The 19233-nt window shown below is 43.7% G+C and overlaps 3 protein-coding genes across 3 annotated transcripts; 2 read left to right on the top strand and 1 right to left on the bottom strand.

Moving 5' to 3' along the window:
- Window positions 1–592: 592 nt before the first annotated feature.
- Window positions 593–5944, top strand: LOC131126444 (calpain-5). The gene is made up of 13 exons (XM_058068977.2): window positions 593–739; window positions 814–979; window positions 1044–1175; window positions 1246–1457; window positions 1527–1719; window positions 1785–1978; window positions 3123–3200; window positions 3365–3716; window positions 3779–3901; window positions 3966–4162; window positions 5235–5353; window positions 5416–5552; window positions 5617–5944. The coding sequence occupies exons 2-13, from the start codon at window positions 815–817 to the stop codon at window positions 5788–5790; spliced, it is 2076 nt and encodes a 691-aa protein (XP_057924960.2). The 5' UTR covers window positions 593–739; window position 814; the 3' UTR covers window positions 5791–5944.
- A 549-nt stretch (window positions 5945–6493) lies between these two features.
- Window positions 6494–9075, top strand: LOC131126439 (transmembrane protein 272). Its single transcript, XM_058068970.2, has 5 exons — window positions 6494–6550; window positions 7338–7415; window positions 7491–7541; window positions 7612–7818; window positions 7886–9075. Exons 1-5 carry the CDS (start codon window positions 6499–6501, stop codon window positions 8092–8094), a joined length of 597 nt encoding a protein of 198 aa, XP_057924953.2. The 5' UTR covers window positions 6494–6498; the 3' UTR covers window positions 8095–9075.
- Window positions 9005–19233, bottom strand: pcolceb (procollagen C-endopeptidase enhancer b). The gene is made up of 9 exons (XM_058068958.2): window positions 18486–19233; window positions 15883–15991; window positions 13841–14099; window positions 13636–13760; window positions 12850–12986; window positions 12183–12787; window positions 12034–12114; window positions 10503–10673; window positions 9005–9308 (listed from the first exon to the last, which is right to left on the bottom strand). The coding sequence occupies exons 1-9, from the start codon at window positions 18572–18574 to the stop codon at window positions 9178–9180; spliced, it is 1707 nt and encodes a 568-aa protein (XP_057924941.2). The 5' UTR covers window positions 18575–19233; the 3' UTR covers window positions 9005–9177.

Below are 19233 nucleotides of genomic sequence, written 5' to 3' on the forward strand. Positions count from 1 at the left end.
TTGTTTTCTGCTCTGTAAATATTTTAATGACCAAGTGATAATTGGCTCGATACCTGGCGATGAAGCAGTTAAGATAAGCGCCTCTTTGCTTTCTCATGTGTCAGTTGCAGCACACGGCATGGAAATGGATACCAGGGAGTGGCGGGATGCGTAGACTGCAAAGCAGAGAGCAAAAAAGACAAAACAGAAGAGATATTGCGTACAATGTTAACACCAGTTCCTGTGAGGGATGAGAGGGATGAAACCTCGACAGACTTTAATTAGAACCGCAGAAGCAGCAGTAAGTGATATGCAGACACACACACACACACACACACTCCTAAAAAGTCAGCATTAAGTGTTCACACACAGGTGAGTGCTCATCTTGCGTGACTGAAACTCAAGTGTTTCTTATGTAAGTGTGACTGTGTTTTTGTTGTAATATGTCACCTGGTGTAGTGTCTGTATATATTGTGTGTGTGTGTGTGTGTGTGTGTAGACAGATAGAATTACACTGCGGCGTCTCCATGCACATGGACACAAACATCACAGCGCCTGCTCACCATGCTCATATAAAACAGATGCTCACTAATGCCTTCCTTTTAGCATTGTTGCCCCGGTGCAGGTAAAGATGACTACTTGGCGTACCAAAAAAGAAGAAAGTGTCACTCCGAGGATGAGAGAATAAGTGAAGGATGAGCGAGATGTTCCTTCTTTGTGAGTAAGCATACCCTGATCCTGGACCAGCTGACAACCGAAGGTGAGCATTTCCTATTTCCTATTTATTTCTCTTCTGGTGTTGTTTTATACAATCCAGACAAATTCCTTGTCTAGTATGTCAGAGCAAGTGACTGACTTCCAAGGTCAGAGCTTCCACAAGCTCCGCCGGGCCTGCCTGCGACGCGGCGCCCTCTTCAAGGACCCCGTTTTCCCTGCCACCACCCAGTCGCTCTTCTACAAAAGGGCACCCCCGCCAGGTGTAACCTGGAAGAGGCCACAGGTAAGGATCATGGCTGACTTTTTCAGCATTACATGGATGTCAATTCTACATTGGTTCATCTCAGGAGATCTGCAAGGACCCGCGTCTGTTTGTGGACGGCATCAGCACCCGTGACCTGCACCAAGGCAGCCTGGGTAACTGCTGGATGGTAGCAGCCATTTCCTGTTTGGCGTCTGAGCCCACCCTGTGGAAAAAGGTAGCTTCAGGGTGAGCTGCCCCTGATTAAAGTCCTCCTCAAAGTGACAAGTTCTCCTCCTCCTGCCAAGGTGATCCCGGACCACACGGACCAGGAGTGGAACCCCAAGTGTCAAAACCTGTATGCAGGGATCTTCCATTTCCGCTTCTGGCGTTTCGGCCGCTGGTTGGATGTAGTCGTGGATGACCGGCTGCCTGTCAGTGAGGACGGCACGCTTCTTTTCTGTCGCTCGGCCACACCCAGAGAGTTTTGGAGTGCCCTGCTAGAAAAGGCCTACGCCAAGTTAGTCTTTGTGGTGTGATCTCCATGAAGATCATCTGTCCTTCTGTTTAACGGTTGGCATCCTTGCAGGCTTAACGGCTGCTATGAGGCCTTGGAGGGAGGAAACACAGCAGAGGCCCTTATTGACTTCACTGGGGGGGTTTCAGAGCCGATCAGCCTGGATCGAGAGGCCCTCATCGGGCACAGCGACCAAAGGAAGGCTCTCTTTCAGATGCTGGCCAGGGCCTACGAACACAAAGCCCTCATTACATGTTCTATACGGGTCTGTCCGTGCTCGGACCAATCATGTATCCTTGTTATATTTCAGCTAAATTGTGTTGTTGTCAGCCAGCTGAAGGTGAGACAGTGGAGTCCGTGCTGGACTGTGGCCTTGTGCGAGGACACGCCTATGGAGTGACGGCGGTGAGAAAAGTGTGGCTGGGGGAGAAGCTACAGAAGGCCAGCGGAGCATCCCGACTCTTCTTGGCGCGCATGAGAAACCCGTGGGGAACCACCGACTGGACGGGTGCTTGGAGTCAGCGGTGAGAGGAATCTCGACTGCGTGGAATTACAGTTTTGCTGATGTTAAGATTAGATTAGATTCGATTCAACTTTATTGTAATTGCTCATGTCACTGGTACAGGGCAACAAAATACAGGTAGCATCCAACCAGAAGTGCAATTTTATAAGTACCTTAGTAGTAAGTAAATGTAGAAAAATGGACAGATCTACAAACTATAACAGGCTATGACTATAATACAGTGAGGATATGTACAGGGATATAAATGACTATAATATGGCTATTTCAGATTATACAGATTATAATCAGTATGCACAGTATGTGACAATATATAATAACTGTAATATGTACAGTATTGCAATGAAGTGACTATGCTACAGTGTGGATATATACAGGGATATAAGTGACTAGAGTATGGCTATTGCAGATTATATAAATAAAAAATTAAATGGACAGTTTACAGTTTTTCTTCCTTCCATTTACAACCTTGGGCATGAGACTAGACAGCTGCTCTGTGGATTAGATACATAACAATATGTAAAAAAAAACCTGGATATTCACTTCATTTTTTTCTGTTTTAGGGGAAAACCCCAGAAGAAAAGAGAAAACTAATCTCTTTCCTAAATCCTAAAATCAGTCATAATTCATAAATAGTACATGATAAAAAAAAAGGTAGATCATATTTCAAAAGACAACCCCTTCAGTACCAGCCATTTTAGATGAGTTTGACTGTGCTCTATGGTTATATACGTAAACATGGAACCTAGACTCACATCTTTCATCAGAAAAGTTTTTACATTTTTTTGTTCTTTAGTAATCAGTAGTAGAACATAGGTACGATTCACGGAAAATATCTGTTGCCGACTACAAAAGGGCGAAAATTAGCTTTGTGTGATCCTTTCACATTTCAAACATATGTTTGATTAATGTTTGCGATCCTCATATCAGTTACAGCTGTCTGTCTCTCTTTAATTGTCATTGTTCGGGAGTAGTGACTAAGCAGGACACAGTCCATGCTTTAGAGTGTTAAAAATAGGCATTGTTATGGATGTGTGCATTATTTGCATATTTCAGCTATTCACAGAGCGTTTCTGAGCGTTACATTGGAGAATAGCTGCTATCTACTGTACAGTATTGCATTTTGGTCCATTTTCCTATTCTTGCAGGTCGCAGCAGTGGCAGCAGATGAGCCGTGCAGAAAGGGAGAAGATGGGGCTTGTGGTTCGGGACGTTGGGGAGTTCTGGTAGTTTGTTATGGTTTACTTTACTTGTGTGTAGACTATAGGCAAATGATTAAAATATAATGTAAATATGACTGTCACATGATGACTGTAATTTGTGTGTGGAGTTCACCTATTTGTCCACTTGACGGTATACAGTAGTTATATGTATCCTCTTCTTTCTTCAGGATGGACTTTGAGGACTTCTGCCGTTACTTCACGGATGTGGTCGTGTGCCGCCTGGTGGAGAGGGCCTTCCTGTGGCCCAGTTCCCACTGGAGAGAGGTGCGCTGCTATGGCGAGTGGTCCCCAGCGCCGTCCTCGGCTCACTGGCCTCCATCAGGTGCCTGCATGCTGAGCTGGAGGAAGGACAACCAGGTTGGGGAGCTTCGTGGGGGAGAAAAGCTCCCAAAAAAAGTGTCAAAGAATGACGGCGATGATGGGGAGGAACTAAATGGAGGCTGGGAGGTCCATCTGGACAAGAGGAGCCGGTGTGGAGGATGCATCAACCACAAGGAGACTTTCCTGCACAATCCACAGGTAAACAAAAACAAGGAATCTTCAGAAATGTGTCATAAGCTTGAAGGTATTCCCTCCTCTAGTTCATGTTTGAGGTGCGAAACCACGAGGAGGAGTTGCTCATGTGTCTGCAGCAGGAAGATCAGAGGATACGCAGGAAGGATGGAGGAGGTGAAAACCTGCCGATTGGATTTGAGGTGCTAAAGGTGAGAAGCGGTGAGAACGGCCACAACCACTATAGAGACCTTTCATTGACTTTTCCCTGCTCAGGTGGAAGTGAACCGCTGCAGCCGAGTGCAGCGTGTGGTGGAGCAGGCGGCCAGCTCCATCTACATGGACTCTCGCAGCATCACATTGAAGGTCACTCTGGCGCAGGGCCGCTACGTAGTGCTGCCAACCACCTTCCTGCCGGGTGCCACCGGACACTTCCTTGTTCGTCTCTTTTCTCATTCCCATATCCAACTTAGGTGTGGACACATGTTCCCCAATTTCAGTATTTTTCTTTTTCTGTTTGTGTGGGATCCTATATGCTCTTCATGGGACCCTCATCTGTCAAAAGTTGGGATGATAATGGATTCACACACTCTAAAAAGTAATTCAGAGTATCTGTTGACACCACTTGATTTAATACATAAATGCAATGTAAAAAAATGTAATTAATTGATTTAGATAAACTTTCTAAGTTGCTAACTTTATTTTTTAAGTTATGTTCAAATAATAATGTTGGCTATTACATGAACTTGGGCGGCACGGCGGTCGAGTGGTTAGCGCGCAGACCTCACAGCTAGGAGACCAGGGTTCAATTCCACCCTCGGCCATCTCTGTGTGGAGTTTGCATGTTCTCCCCGTGCAAACGTGGGTTTTCTCCGGGTACTCCGGTTTCCTCCCTCATTCCAAAAACATGCTAATTGGCCATTAGGTTAATTGGCCATTCCAAATTGTCCATAGGTATGAATGTGAGTGTGAATGGTTGTTTGTCTATATGTGCACCAGTCCAGGGTGTACCCCACCTCTCGCCCGAAGACAGCTGGGATAGGCTCCAGCCCCCCGGCGAACCCTTGTGAGGAAAAAGCGGTAGAAAATGAATGAATGAATTACACGAACTTAATTTAGCACGTCATATACACTCAAATTTTATAGTTGGTAAACTTAAAACAAAATTCAAGTTGCTTACTAAATGACTTAATAAAATTAGCTTGGCAACAAAATTTCTTTCAACATTTTCTCTTAATTGTTATTATAATTAAGTACACAACAAATTAAACTACTTTGAATAAAATGATTAAGTCAGTTCACTTAATATATTTTTTCGAGTTACTTGTCCCTATGACAACAATTATTCAGTAAGCATTACTTAAAATAAGCTTTGAGTGAAGCGGAAAAGCTAATTCGTGCAATGCAATATTGTTTGTTGGTTCGAAGCAATTTCAAATTAAGTTGTCATAACTAAGAAAGACGAATGGAAAATGTTGCGTTGATTTTTTTTTGTTGAGACATTATTAAAAAGCCACCATGTTTTTTTTGTGTGTGTTTATTTAGGGAACTTAAGGACGACTTACCGTCTCCCTCCTTGTTCCAGTGTCTTTCACCTCAGCCCACCGTGGTGACCACAGTCCACCTCCTGAGGGCGACAGGGCTCTGCCCCCCTAAACAGACAGGTGGCTCCACTGTGCTTTTCAAAATAAGCATGTGAGATATTTAAGTTCCATACATCTTGCAGCTCCAGATATTTATGCCATCATTCGATGTGAGAGGGCCACCATCAGGACACGGGTGTTCAAGGCTGAAGGAAACCCGGAATTCAACCTGAGGAGCATCTTTTACAGGAGATACCCTGATGCTCACATCTCAGTCGAGGTTGGACGCATTCCTGTGACCTCACACACAAGCTTGTTACAGTGTGTGTGTGTGTTGTGTGCAGCTGTGGAACAGAGGCCTGCTGTGGGACTCCATCCTGGGCCGGGCCAGACTCCACCCAGCAGAGACAGAGATGAGACAAGACCATGTGATGGAGCTACGAGGTGGCCGGTCGGGATCACTACGCCGTCGCATCTATGTTGAGACATCCTCCAGCGTCTGTTTGACAGAACTGTAACACAGCGGAGTGTTTCCATGTCACAATATTTCAAATATGCCAAATTTCATCAATTAGGCTTTTTTACATCTGCCATTTATTGGTATTGTTTCATTATAGGCTAATTAGTTTATGATTAAACAGCAAACAAGCAGACTCACAAATAAAACACCCTTTTGACCATCAAATATGTTTCTGTGTGTCTTTCAGTTTAATGCCATTTGCATTTTAGAGTTCCTCATGAAAATATTAACAAAAAAACAAGCAAGCTGACGCTTCCAGCTGTAGAAATTTTAAATTTTCATATTTTAGCCCACAGGAAAATTGTACTACTCAATGCTTGCTCTTCTACAGCTCAGAACACATTTGAGGTTTTCATCTCAGCCTCATTTTTAGCAGAAATGAAGTGAGACAGCTGCCCTAATTTAAGGAAAATAGTGTTATTCTGAAAGAGGAGGAGCTGGTTTGGACATTAGTTATTATTTACTTTTTTAACTTGTAACAAAGTAATTTATTCGGTGTGTGAATACTTAATCATTCAAATAATTCGAGTAAACAAGTTTTCTTTTCACAAGTGACAAAAGGATTCAATAAATTACAATTAATGTGAGTGTAAAAATGTGACTTGTTATTTTCACGATTGATCATCAGGAGTTTCACGTGCGAGCGTTCGTTCCTGCCCGCGCTCGTGCGTGCTGACGTCATCACCTGCCTGCCACGCCTGGTGAAATGAGGTCCTACGCCAAAAGTCTGCAGGAGGTCGATGAGAGCTCGAGCTCAGGTAAGAGCAAACCCACCGACGTGCGAACCGAATGTCTGCGTGTTTACGTTAGAACCCGGAAGTTGGTGCTTTTGTTTACGTGTGACGTAGTGCTGACATTTTTTTCACTGTTTTCCTCATAACAATTATGGTGGACGACCTGCTTTCTTTTCATTCACTTTTCATCCTTTTTTAAAAACTTTTTTTAACTAAAAATGTATCCTGATGTATAGCACATTGCTTATTTAGTTCCTACTTTAGTTTAAAGCTGTTTACCTGGCGCAGTAAGAGCACGCTACATGAATAACAATAATATATATAATACTTAAGAATATAAAATAGCACTTGAAATAATGTCATCAAAGTATATGATATGAATACAAGCGTAAATCTTCCCACCGCAGTGCACCTGTAGATTACTCTTATTATTATTAACATGGAGCCTTGACGCTCCTGAACGCCTCACACTAGGATCCATACCTGTATTGTAAGACAAACTGGATTTGCTGGGAATGCCGTCCAACCGCTTCCATTTGTGCAAATCACTGCGCTGCCGCCATGCCTGCTTTCCTTAAGCCAGGGGTGCCCAAACATGTTCCACTATGTACAGTAACCCCCCAAACTTGGGGGGCATTCATGGGACAACACAGAAGAAATGACAGGCAACCGGTTTAATGTCCAAGTGTTTAACAGACATAGATAAAAACGTACCTTTTCTGGGCATTTTCTGGGGCATCTACCCCTGGGATAGGCTCTGACGTTAATGACGACAAGCATGGCTCTACCGTATTTGTGCTTTATGTTGTAGGTGCAGTCATCACCATGTCCAACACAGGCCCCATGCGCTTCATCCGCAATGCTCCCCAACTGTCGACACCCGTCCTAGGTGAGACCCCTTAATTGGTGCCCAATTACAAACAAAGCTCACATCAGAGTGATGAACATCTCATTTATGCCACAGTGGGCGTAAAGGTGCTGTTTTGCATCATCCCCATCGCTCAGATCAGCATCGGTGAGTCACGCTGCCAAGCCTCATTTCCCTCGAAACGCACATCCATGAAGTGTTATGATGCTGCCGACAGGTGCGACACACCTAGACGACTGCCCCCGCCAACACCTCATCCCCATCTACCTGATCGTGGTGGGTGTCTTCTTCACAATGCTTGTGCTGCTTATATGCCTGCCCTGTGCACGGCAACCCGAAGACGGGCCCCCGAATCCCCTCTACCGGTTCTGCCTGGGATGGAACTCGCTGACAGCGTTGTTCCTCATCTCCTGGTTCATCGCTGGTGAGTGACTCACTGTCAGGACCTTCTCGACATCTTCCAAGGCGTACTTGACATATGTCTTCTTCAGGTAATGTATGGATCTACTCCATTTATGAGCCCGACTACTACAAGAACGTGACAAGTCTGGAGTCATACTGTGACAAGACACTCTACCTGTTTGCCTTCTGGACCACCACGCTAGTCTACATCCTGGTGGGTCTAGTGGTGGTCATCGGCTTCCTCGTGCTGCTGTTCCTTTACCTGTGTGGCCAGGCGGACCCTGATGACTATATCTAATGGAGCTTTCAGCTAAGATGGAGCATGCTGATAAAGCATCATGACATCATGGTTGCTATATAAACTCCTTGAAATAAGCTTCGTGGAGCAGTAAGAATATGGATCACTAGCGGCAGCCCTTCGTTAGCTGCAGTGGTGTAAAACGGGTTTGACCCCTACCTGATTTCTTTTTTAATTTAAATATTAGTCAGTGACAACACAACTTTATAAAGCCATTTCATAAAGCCATTTCTAAAGCTTTGGGACTCCAGCAAACCACAGTGAGAGCAAATGGGGAAAACATGGAGCAGTGGTGAACTTTACCAGGAATTACCTTAAGAGCTCAACATCAACTCATTCAAGAGGTCACAAAAGACCCCACAACAGGAAAGGGTCGAAATAATGGGTCATAAAGCCATTTCTAAAGCTTTGGGACTCCAGCAAACCACAGTGAGAGCAAATGGGGAAAACATGGAGCAGTGGTGAACCTTACCAGGAATTACCTTAAGAGTGCAACAACAACCCATTCAAGAGGTCACAAAAGACCCCACAACAGGAAAGGGTCGAAATAATGGGTCATGGTCATGCTAAGATGCAACACAGGTGGAGTTGTTCAAACATATACCAAAAAGATATTTGGTATTTTTGGTATTTTAAGTAACTCTAGCCTATTTGTATTATTCTAAAAAGACAATTACACAAAAAGACGTGTCTGCGTGTGGAGATATACTTGGAGACATTTCATGACCCCTATGTGAGTGATGGTCTCACCTTGGCCACCCCAGTGGAAAATGTCTTGTTCCGCCACTGCCAATAACAAAAAGCTGTTGTGGTCTTGCAGGAGCGCTTACAGACCACTAGATGCCCCTCTATCCCATTTAAAGTACAGTATGCTGCTCATCACCAAACACATCACATACAGTTCTTTATTGATTGTACATTATTTTTTCCACTCACAGAATAAACATAATTTACATAGAAAATAAAAAAATACACTCACAATGTATGCTTTATTATTATTTCTTGAAGGTATAGAAACAAGCATCTTGCTGGATAGTATATTATATCATGTTATATTGGCTGTTTGGTACTGTCCCAGTAATGTCAACATGCTTTGCGCGACAGGGTGGCGAGCGCTTTGGCGTGTACGGGCTTGTAGAGGAGGGTGAAGCTGGATGGGGTCAGGACGCCTTTGCCCTGTGCGTCCACCTTTCCCATCAGCACGTAGTTTTGACCTGAGGACGACACGGATGGCTAAATATTAGGGGTGCACTGACTGCAATTTTCTGGCTGTTCACCGATCAGTGAGAGAACAGTGGCTGACTTTCAGACCTTTGTGGAGGTAGATAAGACTGATATCAGTACACTCGCCAAAATCGGCACCAGCTAGCCAAACAAAGCTTCATAATAGGAATTCGTTCCAGAAGGTCTGACACTAACCAAAACAGACGCTATCCGAATCAATTATTCCCATAATAAATAATGTAAATCCAATTCATCCGTTCCAAAAATGTCAACACAATACATGTTTTTATACTTTGACAGTTAGTTTTGCTTGCAGAAAAATATTCAGAATGCCTACAAATACATAGAAATGATGACATAAACATTTTTGCTTACTTTTACCCTCAATGAAGAAGTGAATCTTGACGTGACTGTTCCCAAAGACGATGTGGTAGCAAGATCAAGCACACTGCCATGAGTTATTTCTTGAATTCCATCAATGTGTCTCTACTCAGTAACTCAACATAGAGACAAAGAAAGTTGCCATAGCAGCATTTAATAATGAAGGCGGGAAAGACTATTGCACTCAACAAAACGGGGAGATGGTGGATGTATGTGTGATGTTTCACCTCCACATCGTGTCTTTGGGAACAGCCATGTCTTCAATGAAGGTAACTGTAACTGTTTTTTATGCATTTAGAATTGTTAAATTGTTAAACTATAAAGACATGTTTTGTGTTGCTATTTTTGGGATGAAATCAAAGACGAGTTATGTACTTTAGTTGACTTTCGTGTGTCCAGTTGCCATTTTATTAGCAACTATGTTTTAAAAAAGGACTGCAAAAAAGGTCAGTAAGGATAATTCACAATGCCGCCTACAGAGAACATACTAACTAATTTCTAAAATCACAAATACTTGAACTTGCTGATATAGTTAATCTTTAAACAGCTAAAATAATGCATAAGGCTAAAAATAACCAATTACCTAAAAATGTCATCCAATACTTCTCTACAAGAGAGGAGAAATATTGTAATGAATATTACAATCAATTGTATCAATTGTAATGAAATAAAACCATTACCATTACCATTACCATAAAAACATAGGTTGATGCTAATCGAAAAACCGGGGCGGATGCTAACCCAGTTTCCAACTTATGTCCTACTACTCAACAAATAAGGGAAGACAACGCTTGTTGTCGTACCTTTGGTCAGCCCTGGGCATCTCTTGCAGGTTGAGGTCAGTTTGACGGTGGCGGCTGGGCCTGGTTTGGTGATGTTCAGTTTTCCAGTCTTATACGCCTTGATGACGGCCACCTCCACTGTAGCGGAACCTCTTAAACCGGGGGTCACGGCTGTAATCTTTCCTGTAATAACTATGAAGGAGAATACAACAACCAGTTAGTTAGGCAATTAGTTAGGATTATGGGTTATTTGCTTTACACATGCACAAGTTACTGCACATTAAGGAACATATAAGGGCACATATAGAAAAACAACCATTCACACTCATAATGTTCAAAAGGCACGGCGGTCGAGTGATTAGCGCACAGACCTCACAGCTAGGAGACCAGGGTTCAATTCCGCCCACATCTCTGTGTGGAGTTTGCATGTTCTCCCTGTGCATGCGTGGGTTTTCTCCGGGTACGCCGGTTTCCTCCCACATTCCAAAAACATGCTAGGTTAATTGGCGACTTCAAATTGTCCATAGTTATGAATGTGAGTGTGAATGGTTGTTTGTCTATATGTGCCCTGTGATTGGCTGGCGACCAGTCCAGGGTGTACCCCGCCTCTCGCCCGAAGACAGCTTTGATAGGCTCCAGCACCCCCGCGACCGAAAATGAATAAGTAGAAAATGAATGAATGAATGTTCAAAAGGGAATAGGAAGAAGCTGAGCTAAGCTGACAATGAAAATACTGTATGCAGTATACAGTCGTTTCTTGTTCATGGCGGTTAATTGGTCATAAACCCGACTGCGATAGGTGAATTTCCACTAAGTAGGACTCAACATTAATAATAACAGTAATATTAATAAATAAATATTTTTTGTATTTAGAGCATAATTTATGACCATCAGAATAGAATTTTTAACATTAAAGCCCCGTAGACATGAAACAACCCCCGTATTCGCCTTTACACTTGTATTACCCAGTTTAGTAAACATAATAACAGACAATGTTACACAAATAGCATGGAGAGCATACTTCCTGGTGGCTATTGTCATCAATGTAAAGTTACTGACACCTAGCGACCACTGTAGAGTACTACTCAACACAGGAGCTGCTGTCAGCCACTCTCTCCCCTCTTAGCCTGCTGCTGGCACTCAGCTAACAGTCAACTATAATAGCTTCACTTCCTAAGCCCCGCTCCTTAGAGGCGTACACAAGAAGTCACAGACATAGTATGACACTATATAATAATATCATGTCTTTTGAATGCCTTATATCTGTATTTTATTTCATTTTTCCATTTGTATGTGTAGAAATTGCTTAATTTTTTGCTTAAATTTGCTTAAATATGCATTTTGGTTTCCTAATAATGGACCATATTCAACCACAAAATAGCAAACATTTATTGATGAGACAACCATGTACATAGTGAGGGACGACTCTAGAATTATTCAGCATATCTACATGGGTCAATTTTGAGTATTTTTTATGATGTATCCCTGAGTGGGAGAAGTTTGGACACCCCTGATGGGAACATGTTCATTGTCAGGGTTCAAAGTGACTCACCAAAGTCGTTGGGACAGAAACTGGACTGCAGTGTTCCCGTCCTCTTGCAGGGTTGCGTACACGCGGGGTTCAGCGGCAAAGCTGCAAAAAATCCCCCCAAAAATTAACACTCATGTCAACAACTGATGGAGAAGTTTGGTTGAACTCACGTTTCTTGATGACAGCGGGCTTCTTGATGACGCCTGGTTTAGGCGACACTTTGGATTTGATGGTTGGTTTGGCTTTGATTTTATATGTGGGTTTGGTTGGTTTGATGACTGGTTTGATGGATGGTTTAGGACTGGGTTTTGTCTTGGGTGTGGGTTTGCGTGTCGGTTTGACGCTGGGCTTGATAAGTTTGGGCTTGGCTGTGGGTTTAGCTGCAGGTTTGGGAGAAGGCTTCTTCACTGGTGCTTTTGGCGTGGGCTTGGTGGGCTTGGTGGGTTTGGTTGGTTTGGAGGGCTTGGTGGTAGGTTTGCGCGGCGGAGGCTTCAACGGGATCTTCACCACAGGTTTTTTTGCTGCTGGTTTCGGAGTGACTTTAGGCTGAACAGCAGGTTTTGGTTTGGGTGTCGTTTTGACGGGCTTGGTCGGCCTCACGGCGGGTTTACGTGTCGTGGTGGGGGTCTCGGATCGATGGATGAAGTCGCCCCCGGCGGTGGGAGTCCGGGAGCCGCGGGGCACGCTGTTATAGTGCGCCATAAAGCCATCTGATGTCACGCTGAGGTCGGAAACAAACTGGACCAGGAGCTGATTCCCATTGGTCACCACAGTCCTAAGGAAGACGTTTAGAGATGATTGCCTGTTTTAAGACACATTCCTACGCTATCATCTCACCCTGGTGTCCTGTCACCACAGAACTTCCCGATCCTTCTTGAGTCATCCCTCTCTCCGCCGTTGAAGAGCGCTACGTAGTCATAGCGACAGTACGTGTCTGGTTCTAGGTCCAGCTTCTCAAATTTCAGCTCAATCGCCTGCAGCGAAAATGGAACAGAAAATTCATTAATTCATTCATTTTCTACCGCTTTTTCCTCACAAGGGTCGCGGGGGATGCTGGAGCCTATCCCAGCTGTCTTGGGGCGAGAGGCGGGGTACACCCCGGACTGGTCGCCAGCCAATCACAGGGCACATATAGACAAACAACCATTCACACTCACATTCATACCTATGGACAATTTGGAGTCGCCAATTAACCTAGCATGTTTTTGGAATGTGGGAGGAAACCGGAGTACCCGGCGAAAACCCACGCATGTAGTGGAGTGGAGTAGTGGAGTAACTCATTTAGTAACTCAGTTACCTTTTTTTTTAAGTAACCAGTAACTATAACTAATTACTTTTTTAAAGTAACCCAACACTTGGAGTCACTGCAGTAAATAATAAAATGACTACAGGGATCAATTTCTTTCCTGTAACACAGAGAAGCGCATTTACCGGCACCCTCGGCCTTGCTTCCTTATTTCTCAATCTCTTGGCAGACACGAGCCTGCACTCATAATGATCTCTTTCAGGACATTAAATGGCCGCCTCTTGGAAGGTATGTTCATGCCTACTCCAAAAGAACTCTAATTTTTAGCTCGTATAAGTAGCATCAAGACTTGATGCGTCATGGCTGGGTCTGCTCACATTGCCTGGCTCCACCGAGATGTACCAGGAACAGCTGATGCCTGCTGGGTAGTTGGAGTTGGGCCAATTGGGTGTCTGGACAGAACCCTGGGATTTGGTCAAGCGTCCTCCGCAAAACTGGTTCTCTGCAGAAAGACACCGAACAAATACCTGTATGCAAAAACTGTCAATAAAGTAGGTGCTGGTACTTGACATGGTACTGTACCTTCCACGTGAGGCTTCCCGGCCCTGAAGTACGCAAGAAAACCTCTTCCTGCTGTAGCCTCATCCGACACCATGTCAAGCATCATGGTGTTAGAAGTGGAGATGAGTGCTCCGGGCCGAAACGTGCCGCAGAAGCGACCCAGCTTCTGCACTAAGCGTGTGTGTCCGTTGTAGATGTCCAGGTAGTCATAGCGACAGGTGGGCTCAGCCTCCAAGTCAAAGAGGCGGAAAGACAGCATGACCACATGACCTTCTGGAACCTTGATGGACCAAAAAAAAAATGTACAAAATTAACTTTGATGATATTCTAATAGAAAGATCCGGGTACTCCGGTTTCCTCCCACATTCCAAAAACATGCTAGGTTAATTGGCGACTCCAAATTGTCCATAGGTATGAATGTGACTGTGATGGTTGTTTGTCTATATGTGCCCTGTGATTGGCTGGCCACCAGTTCAGAAGTCAGCTGGGATAGGCTCCAGCATACCTAGTGAGAATAAACGGCATAGAAAAAGGATGGGTGGCAAAATTTATAGTAGTTGGTATAACATCAATTGTAAAAACAAGATACTAGTGTGGCCATGTGTGGCTGCACCTTGTCTTTATTGCCCCCCCCCCACTCGCATATTAAAAACATATAATGGATTACTTATATATAGAGATATGTTATTAGATAACTCCGGTTTCCTCCCACATTCCAAAAACATGCTAGGTTAATTGGTGACTCCAAATTGTCCATAGGTATGAATGTGAGTGTGAATGGTTGTTTGTCTATATGTGCCCTGTGATTGGCTGGCCACCAGTCCAGGGTGTACCCCGCCTCTCGCCCGAAGATAGCTGGGATAGGCTCCAGCACCCCCGCGACCCTTGTGAGGAAAAGTGGTAGAAAATGAATGAATGAATGAATGTTATTAGATACTGTACTGTGTCACCTATAATACTATTGTGTTTTGTTTTGTTCACATAGCTTATATCTTAGCATATGTAATGGTAATGGTTGGTAATGGTTTTATTTCATTTGAACATGCATCAGATTACAATTGAGTGCATCACATAATCAGTTCACAGTTCCACATGTCCAAAAGGAGTAGGAAGAAGCAAAGCTTATTAAATCCTACCCTTCCATCTGGTACTTTTACAATCAGTACCTGTTACATTTGTTCACTTCCTGCTTTCCATAATACAGTTTAAGTTTGTTTTTGTTTTGTTTTTTAATAATGCACCTGGTACCGAAGTACGAGGTGATATGACCATACAATGACATAATGGGTACCATAGTAACCGTCAATATAGTGATATGTATAGCACATCATGACTGGTTCAAGACTCTTCATCCTTGTATTTAGCAAACATCAACTGCTTTTATTGTTTCTTGAATTGGCTCATCGTTGTGCATTGTTTGAGGTCCTTACTCAATCCATTCCATAGTTTGATTCCACATACTGAAATGCTATGGCTTTTTAACGTAGTCCTAGCATATAAGTGTTTCACATTTAGTTCTTCCCTGAGATCATATTTCTCCTCTCTTGTAGAGAAGTATTGGATGACATTTTTAGGTAATTGATTATTTTTAGCCTTATGCATTATTTTAGCTGTTTGAAAATCAACTATATCAGCAAGTTTAAATATTTGTGATTTTAGAAATAAGGAGTTAGTATGTTCTCTGTAGGCGGCATTATGAATTATCCTTACTGACCTTTTTTGCAGTACATTTAGCAAGTGAAGATTGCTTTTATAGTTATTATCCCATATTTCCACACAATAAGTAAGATATGGTAGAACCAGAGAGCAATAAAGAGTGTGGAGTGAATTCTGATTGAGAACAAATTTTGCTTTGTTCAATATTGAAATATTTCTGGCCACCTTATGTTGTATATTTGTAATATGAGGTTTCCAGCTTATATTTTCATCTATTGTGATCCCCAGAAAGTTATTTTCGTTCACCCACACTGGATGGGTGTTGACCTACATTGGATTGGTTTTAACATACACAATATATTACAACAAGAGGAATCACAAAGCAACTGAGCCAAAATGTAACTCACCGTGATGTACCAGGTGCATTTAGTGTTACTTTTATACGGACTGGGGAAGCCCTCGCTGGCCACGATGCCAGAATCCTCCACCAGATGACCTCCACATTTGAAGACGGGCCTGACGGAAACATTTGCACAGCCGCAGTCAAACGCATTGCAGGCCACATCAAATACAGAGCGTTTAGAGGCAGGGCGCCTGCAAACGTTTACATGCACTGTAGCTGCAAACCACGGTGGCACAGTCTGCTTCTGTTCCCTGTGCAGGAATTTAGCCCCTTTCCTAGTTTCATTTTCAAAGCAAAACGACTGCAGCTACACTTTACAGAAAAGCCACTGAAAGATGCTCATTGACTCCCAATCCTGCCTCTTGAATTGGTTTTAATCTTACGCACATGCTGTTATTGTTACTCACATTTATTTGCTCTGCTGTGCTGGTTTTGTTGCCTTTGAAGTCCTCCTTTCACGATCCAAATATTGATAGCACTGATATCAATAGTCGTATCAGTGTCAGGTGGATATTAGCGCGATGAGATCGCTATTTGTGATTCTCTCTATGTTCATTTTGTCAACATTTTGTTACATTTGTGATATTGCTCATAGTGCTGGGCAGTCAGGGCCAGCAATGCATTCTCTGCTGGCCTAAAAACTACCAGAATCAGCAAACTACTATACGTTGTAGGTATAGTGTGTCTCTTGGCTGCCCTGCTTCCAGTACGTATACATTTCACATCATTTTTGGTCCTATTTCAGCTTCAGAACTGCAGTATCAAACTAATCTGCCCAGGGCCTTCAGAATCAGGAGTGCTGGCAGATGTCATGTAAACTGTGTAAGCGAAGGGTTTGTTTCTTTAATCAGTCAGATTCCAGATTTGTCTCACAGAGCCAGCGAGGTGGCTCACAGTAAAATCAGCATTTTCCCGTCCTCTGATTGGCTGATCAGAGTAAATTTTGTTTACAACCTAAGTTACGGTCAGCGTGACTCACAGAAAAAGAGAAGTTTACATCCTTGTTGAGTCGATGTATTTTTATTTATAAGTTTTATGTTTTGTCATATAGCTGCATGGCGCACAGGCGTCACAGCTAGGAGACCCGAGTTCAATTCCACCCTCGGCCATCTCTGTGTGGAGTTTGCATGTTCTCCCCGTGCATGCGTGGGTTTTCTCCGGGTACTCCGGTTTCCTCCCACATTCCAAAAACATGCTAGGTTAACTGGCGACTCCAAATTGTCCATAGGTATGAATGTGAGTGTGAATGGTTGTTTGTCTATATGTGCCTTGTGATTGGCTGGCGACCAGTCCAGGGTGTACCCCGCCGCTTGCCCTAAGACAGCTGGGATAGGCTCCAGCACCCCCCGCAACCCTCGTGAGGAAAAAGCGGTAGAAAATGAATGAATGAATGAATGAATGTTTTGTCATAGCTGCATGGCGGACGAGTGGTTAGCGCACAGGCCTCACAGCTCAGAGACCCAAGTTCAATTCCACCCTCGGCCATCTATGTGTGGAGTTTGCATGTTCTCCCCGTGCATGCGTGGGTTTTCTCCGGGTACTCCTGTTTTCCTCATCTCTTGCCTCCAAGAGGCCGGAAAAGGAATCACTCTGCGCATTGGTTGCACTAACTTGGCCCGTTTTTCAAAATTAAACAACGGCATAACGGAATGAGCCCTTCTGACAGCCATACATTATCTTTGTCTTAGTGGGTGGAGGCGGGGCCTGTTGCATACACACAGAGTGTAGAGGAGTGTAATGTAGGAGAAAGTAGATTGACATCTGGCTTATTTTGGTCATCACTGTAGTCCTGCACGATGCCTTGCATGATGTCATGAGTCATTAGACACGCGGTTTCACCTTTACAATGAGGATCTTCGATGCTAATTCTATGTGTGGCTACACTTGTGACTGTGTGCTTTGCGTTGATGTGGTAGGCTAAACTGTGAAAACTCCTACAGAGAATATCAGTCTACCTTTATTGATGGGTCATATCATTAGAACGGTAGAGAGATATATACTTTGTTTATCTCCAAGAGAAATTCACAACACCGCTCACGTGCTCACCCATTTTCACTTCCATTTTCCTTCCATTACTCACAGCTCCTCACCTTGCCCTCCCTACTACAATTGATGCTCAATAAGACCAAAAACAATGACAGCCCATCAACGTCCACCTCAGTGTGACTGACCATTGTTTTTCACCTCCAACAACTCAAGCAACTTTTTTCTTCTACTTCATTCAAAAACATCATTAAAAAACAAGCTTTCATTGAAATAAATCATGCAATTTGGAGTAAATAACAATAAAGCAGCATATTACTAAAGTAATGTTGTTGTAATGTACTGCAAAAGCATCAGGTGAAAAATATCACACATTTAGTTTACAGTAAAATGCCTTTCTTTGTTTTTTTACAAGATAAGCCAACCACATTACTGCAGCCTTCAATTTATTTTAACACAACCCACAGAGCGAAAATGCACACACACACACACACATACACACACACTCAGAGTTGACCTGCATAGATGTGGGTTTGAAAGCCAAGCTGCCACATAAGCACATGCAGGATGTGTAGAAAAAAAAAAGCGTCTCAGTCACATGGGACGGACATGTGTGGACCTCACCTGGTATAGTTGGTCTGACTCTGGGCCACCGTCCATCCCAGTGCAAAACTCACAAGAAGACACCCCACGATCAACGCTCTTCCCTCCATCCCGCCTGTCTGCTGAGATTTGGGAAGACGGTGGCGAGGAGAGGAAGAAAGCGGGAGGGACGAGGGGAAGAGGGCGGAGAGGAAGAGGAGGATGTTGGCGCGTCATGTACAGTATACACTGCAGCTGTGATGGTGCATATGGGAGAAAAAAAAGGTCCTCAGGTGTGTGTGTACTGGTGGACAGAGTGCCACTGTTGGATGAGTGTGTGTGTGTGTGTGTGTGTGTTTAGGATTGCTACTTTACCACAACTACAAACCAGGCTTTCATTAGCTGGCTGTTCAGCATCTATAAGGTGCTGTGAAACATTCAGGCCTTTACCAGTCAGGGACTAAGGCCCCCCAGTGGCTGTCAATGCTGAGGATGAACGCAGACACCAATGTGTAATTTTGGTCCAAGTTTGCTCTTTTTTGCTACTCGCACTTGTGTTCTACTGACTTTGCTGTCATGGTGCAATGGACTTTGCTGCTTCGACCAAACAGGGCATTCCTTTTGTCTTTTTTAAGCTGCGGTGACCTCTCTGCTAGAAACCACAGTGGAATGGACGGTTTGCAGCGAGCACAGCAGTGGCCCTAGACACTTGTTTGTATCTGCGCCATATCGAAAAAATAGCCTGCAAGACAACTTAAGTGTGGTACAGCTAAAAAAAAAAGACAAAGAA

The sequence above is a fragment of the Doryrhamphus excisus genome, linkage group LG2 (assembly GCF_037039965.1).
Source record: "Doryrhamphus excisus strain RoL-2023G ecotype Guam linkage group LG2, RoL_Dexc_Guam_v1.1, whole genome shotgun sequence".
Taxonomy (NCBI): domain Eukaryota; kingdom Metazoa; phylum Chordata; class Actinopteri; order Syngnathiformes; family Syngnathidae; genus Doryrhamphus; species Doryrhamphus excisus.

Coding starts and splice junctions, on each gene's coding strand:
- LOC131126444 (XM_058068977.2), top strand. CDS start 815: ATGTCAGAGCAAGTGACTGACTTCCAAGGTCAGAGCTTCCACAAGCTC. Junction 1,458..1,526: donor CTAGAAAAGGCCTACGCCAA/GTTAGTCTTTGT, acceptor GCATCCTTGCAG/GCTTAACGGCTGCTATGAGG. Junction 1,979..3,122: donor ACGGGTGCTTGGAGTCAGCG/GTGAGAGGAATC, acceptor CTATTCTTGCAG/GTCGCAGCAGTGGCAGCAGA.
- LOC131126439 (XM_058068970.2), top strand. CDS start 6,499: ATGAGGTCCTACGCCAAAAGTCTGCAGGAGGTCGATGAGAGCTCGAGC. Junction 6,551..7,337: donor CGATGAGAGCTCGAGCTCAG/GTAAGAGCAAAC, acceptor TTTATGTTGTAG/GTGCAGTCATCACCATGTCC. Junction 7,542..7,611: donor CATCGCTCAGATCAGCATCG/GTGAGTCACGCT, acceptor TGCTGCCGACAG/GTGCGACACACCTAGACGAC.
- pcolceb (XM_058068958.2), bottom strand. CDS start 18,574: ATGGAGGGAAGAGCGTTGATCGTGGGGTGTCTTCTTGTGAGTTTTGCA. Junction 13,761..13,840: donor CGGGAAGCCTCACGTGGAAG/GTACAGTACCAT, acceptor GTCTTTCTGCAG/AGAACCAGTTTTGCGGAGGA. Junction 12,987..13,635: donor TCTCGGTGGAGCCAGGCAAT/GTGAGCAGACCC, acceptor TTTTCGCTGCAG/GCGATTGAGCTGAAATTTGA.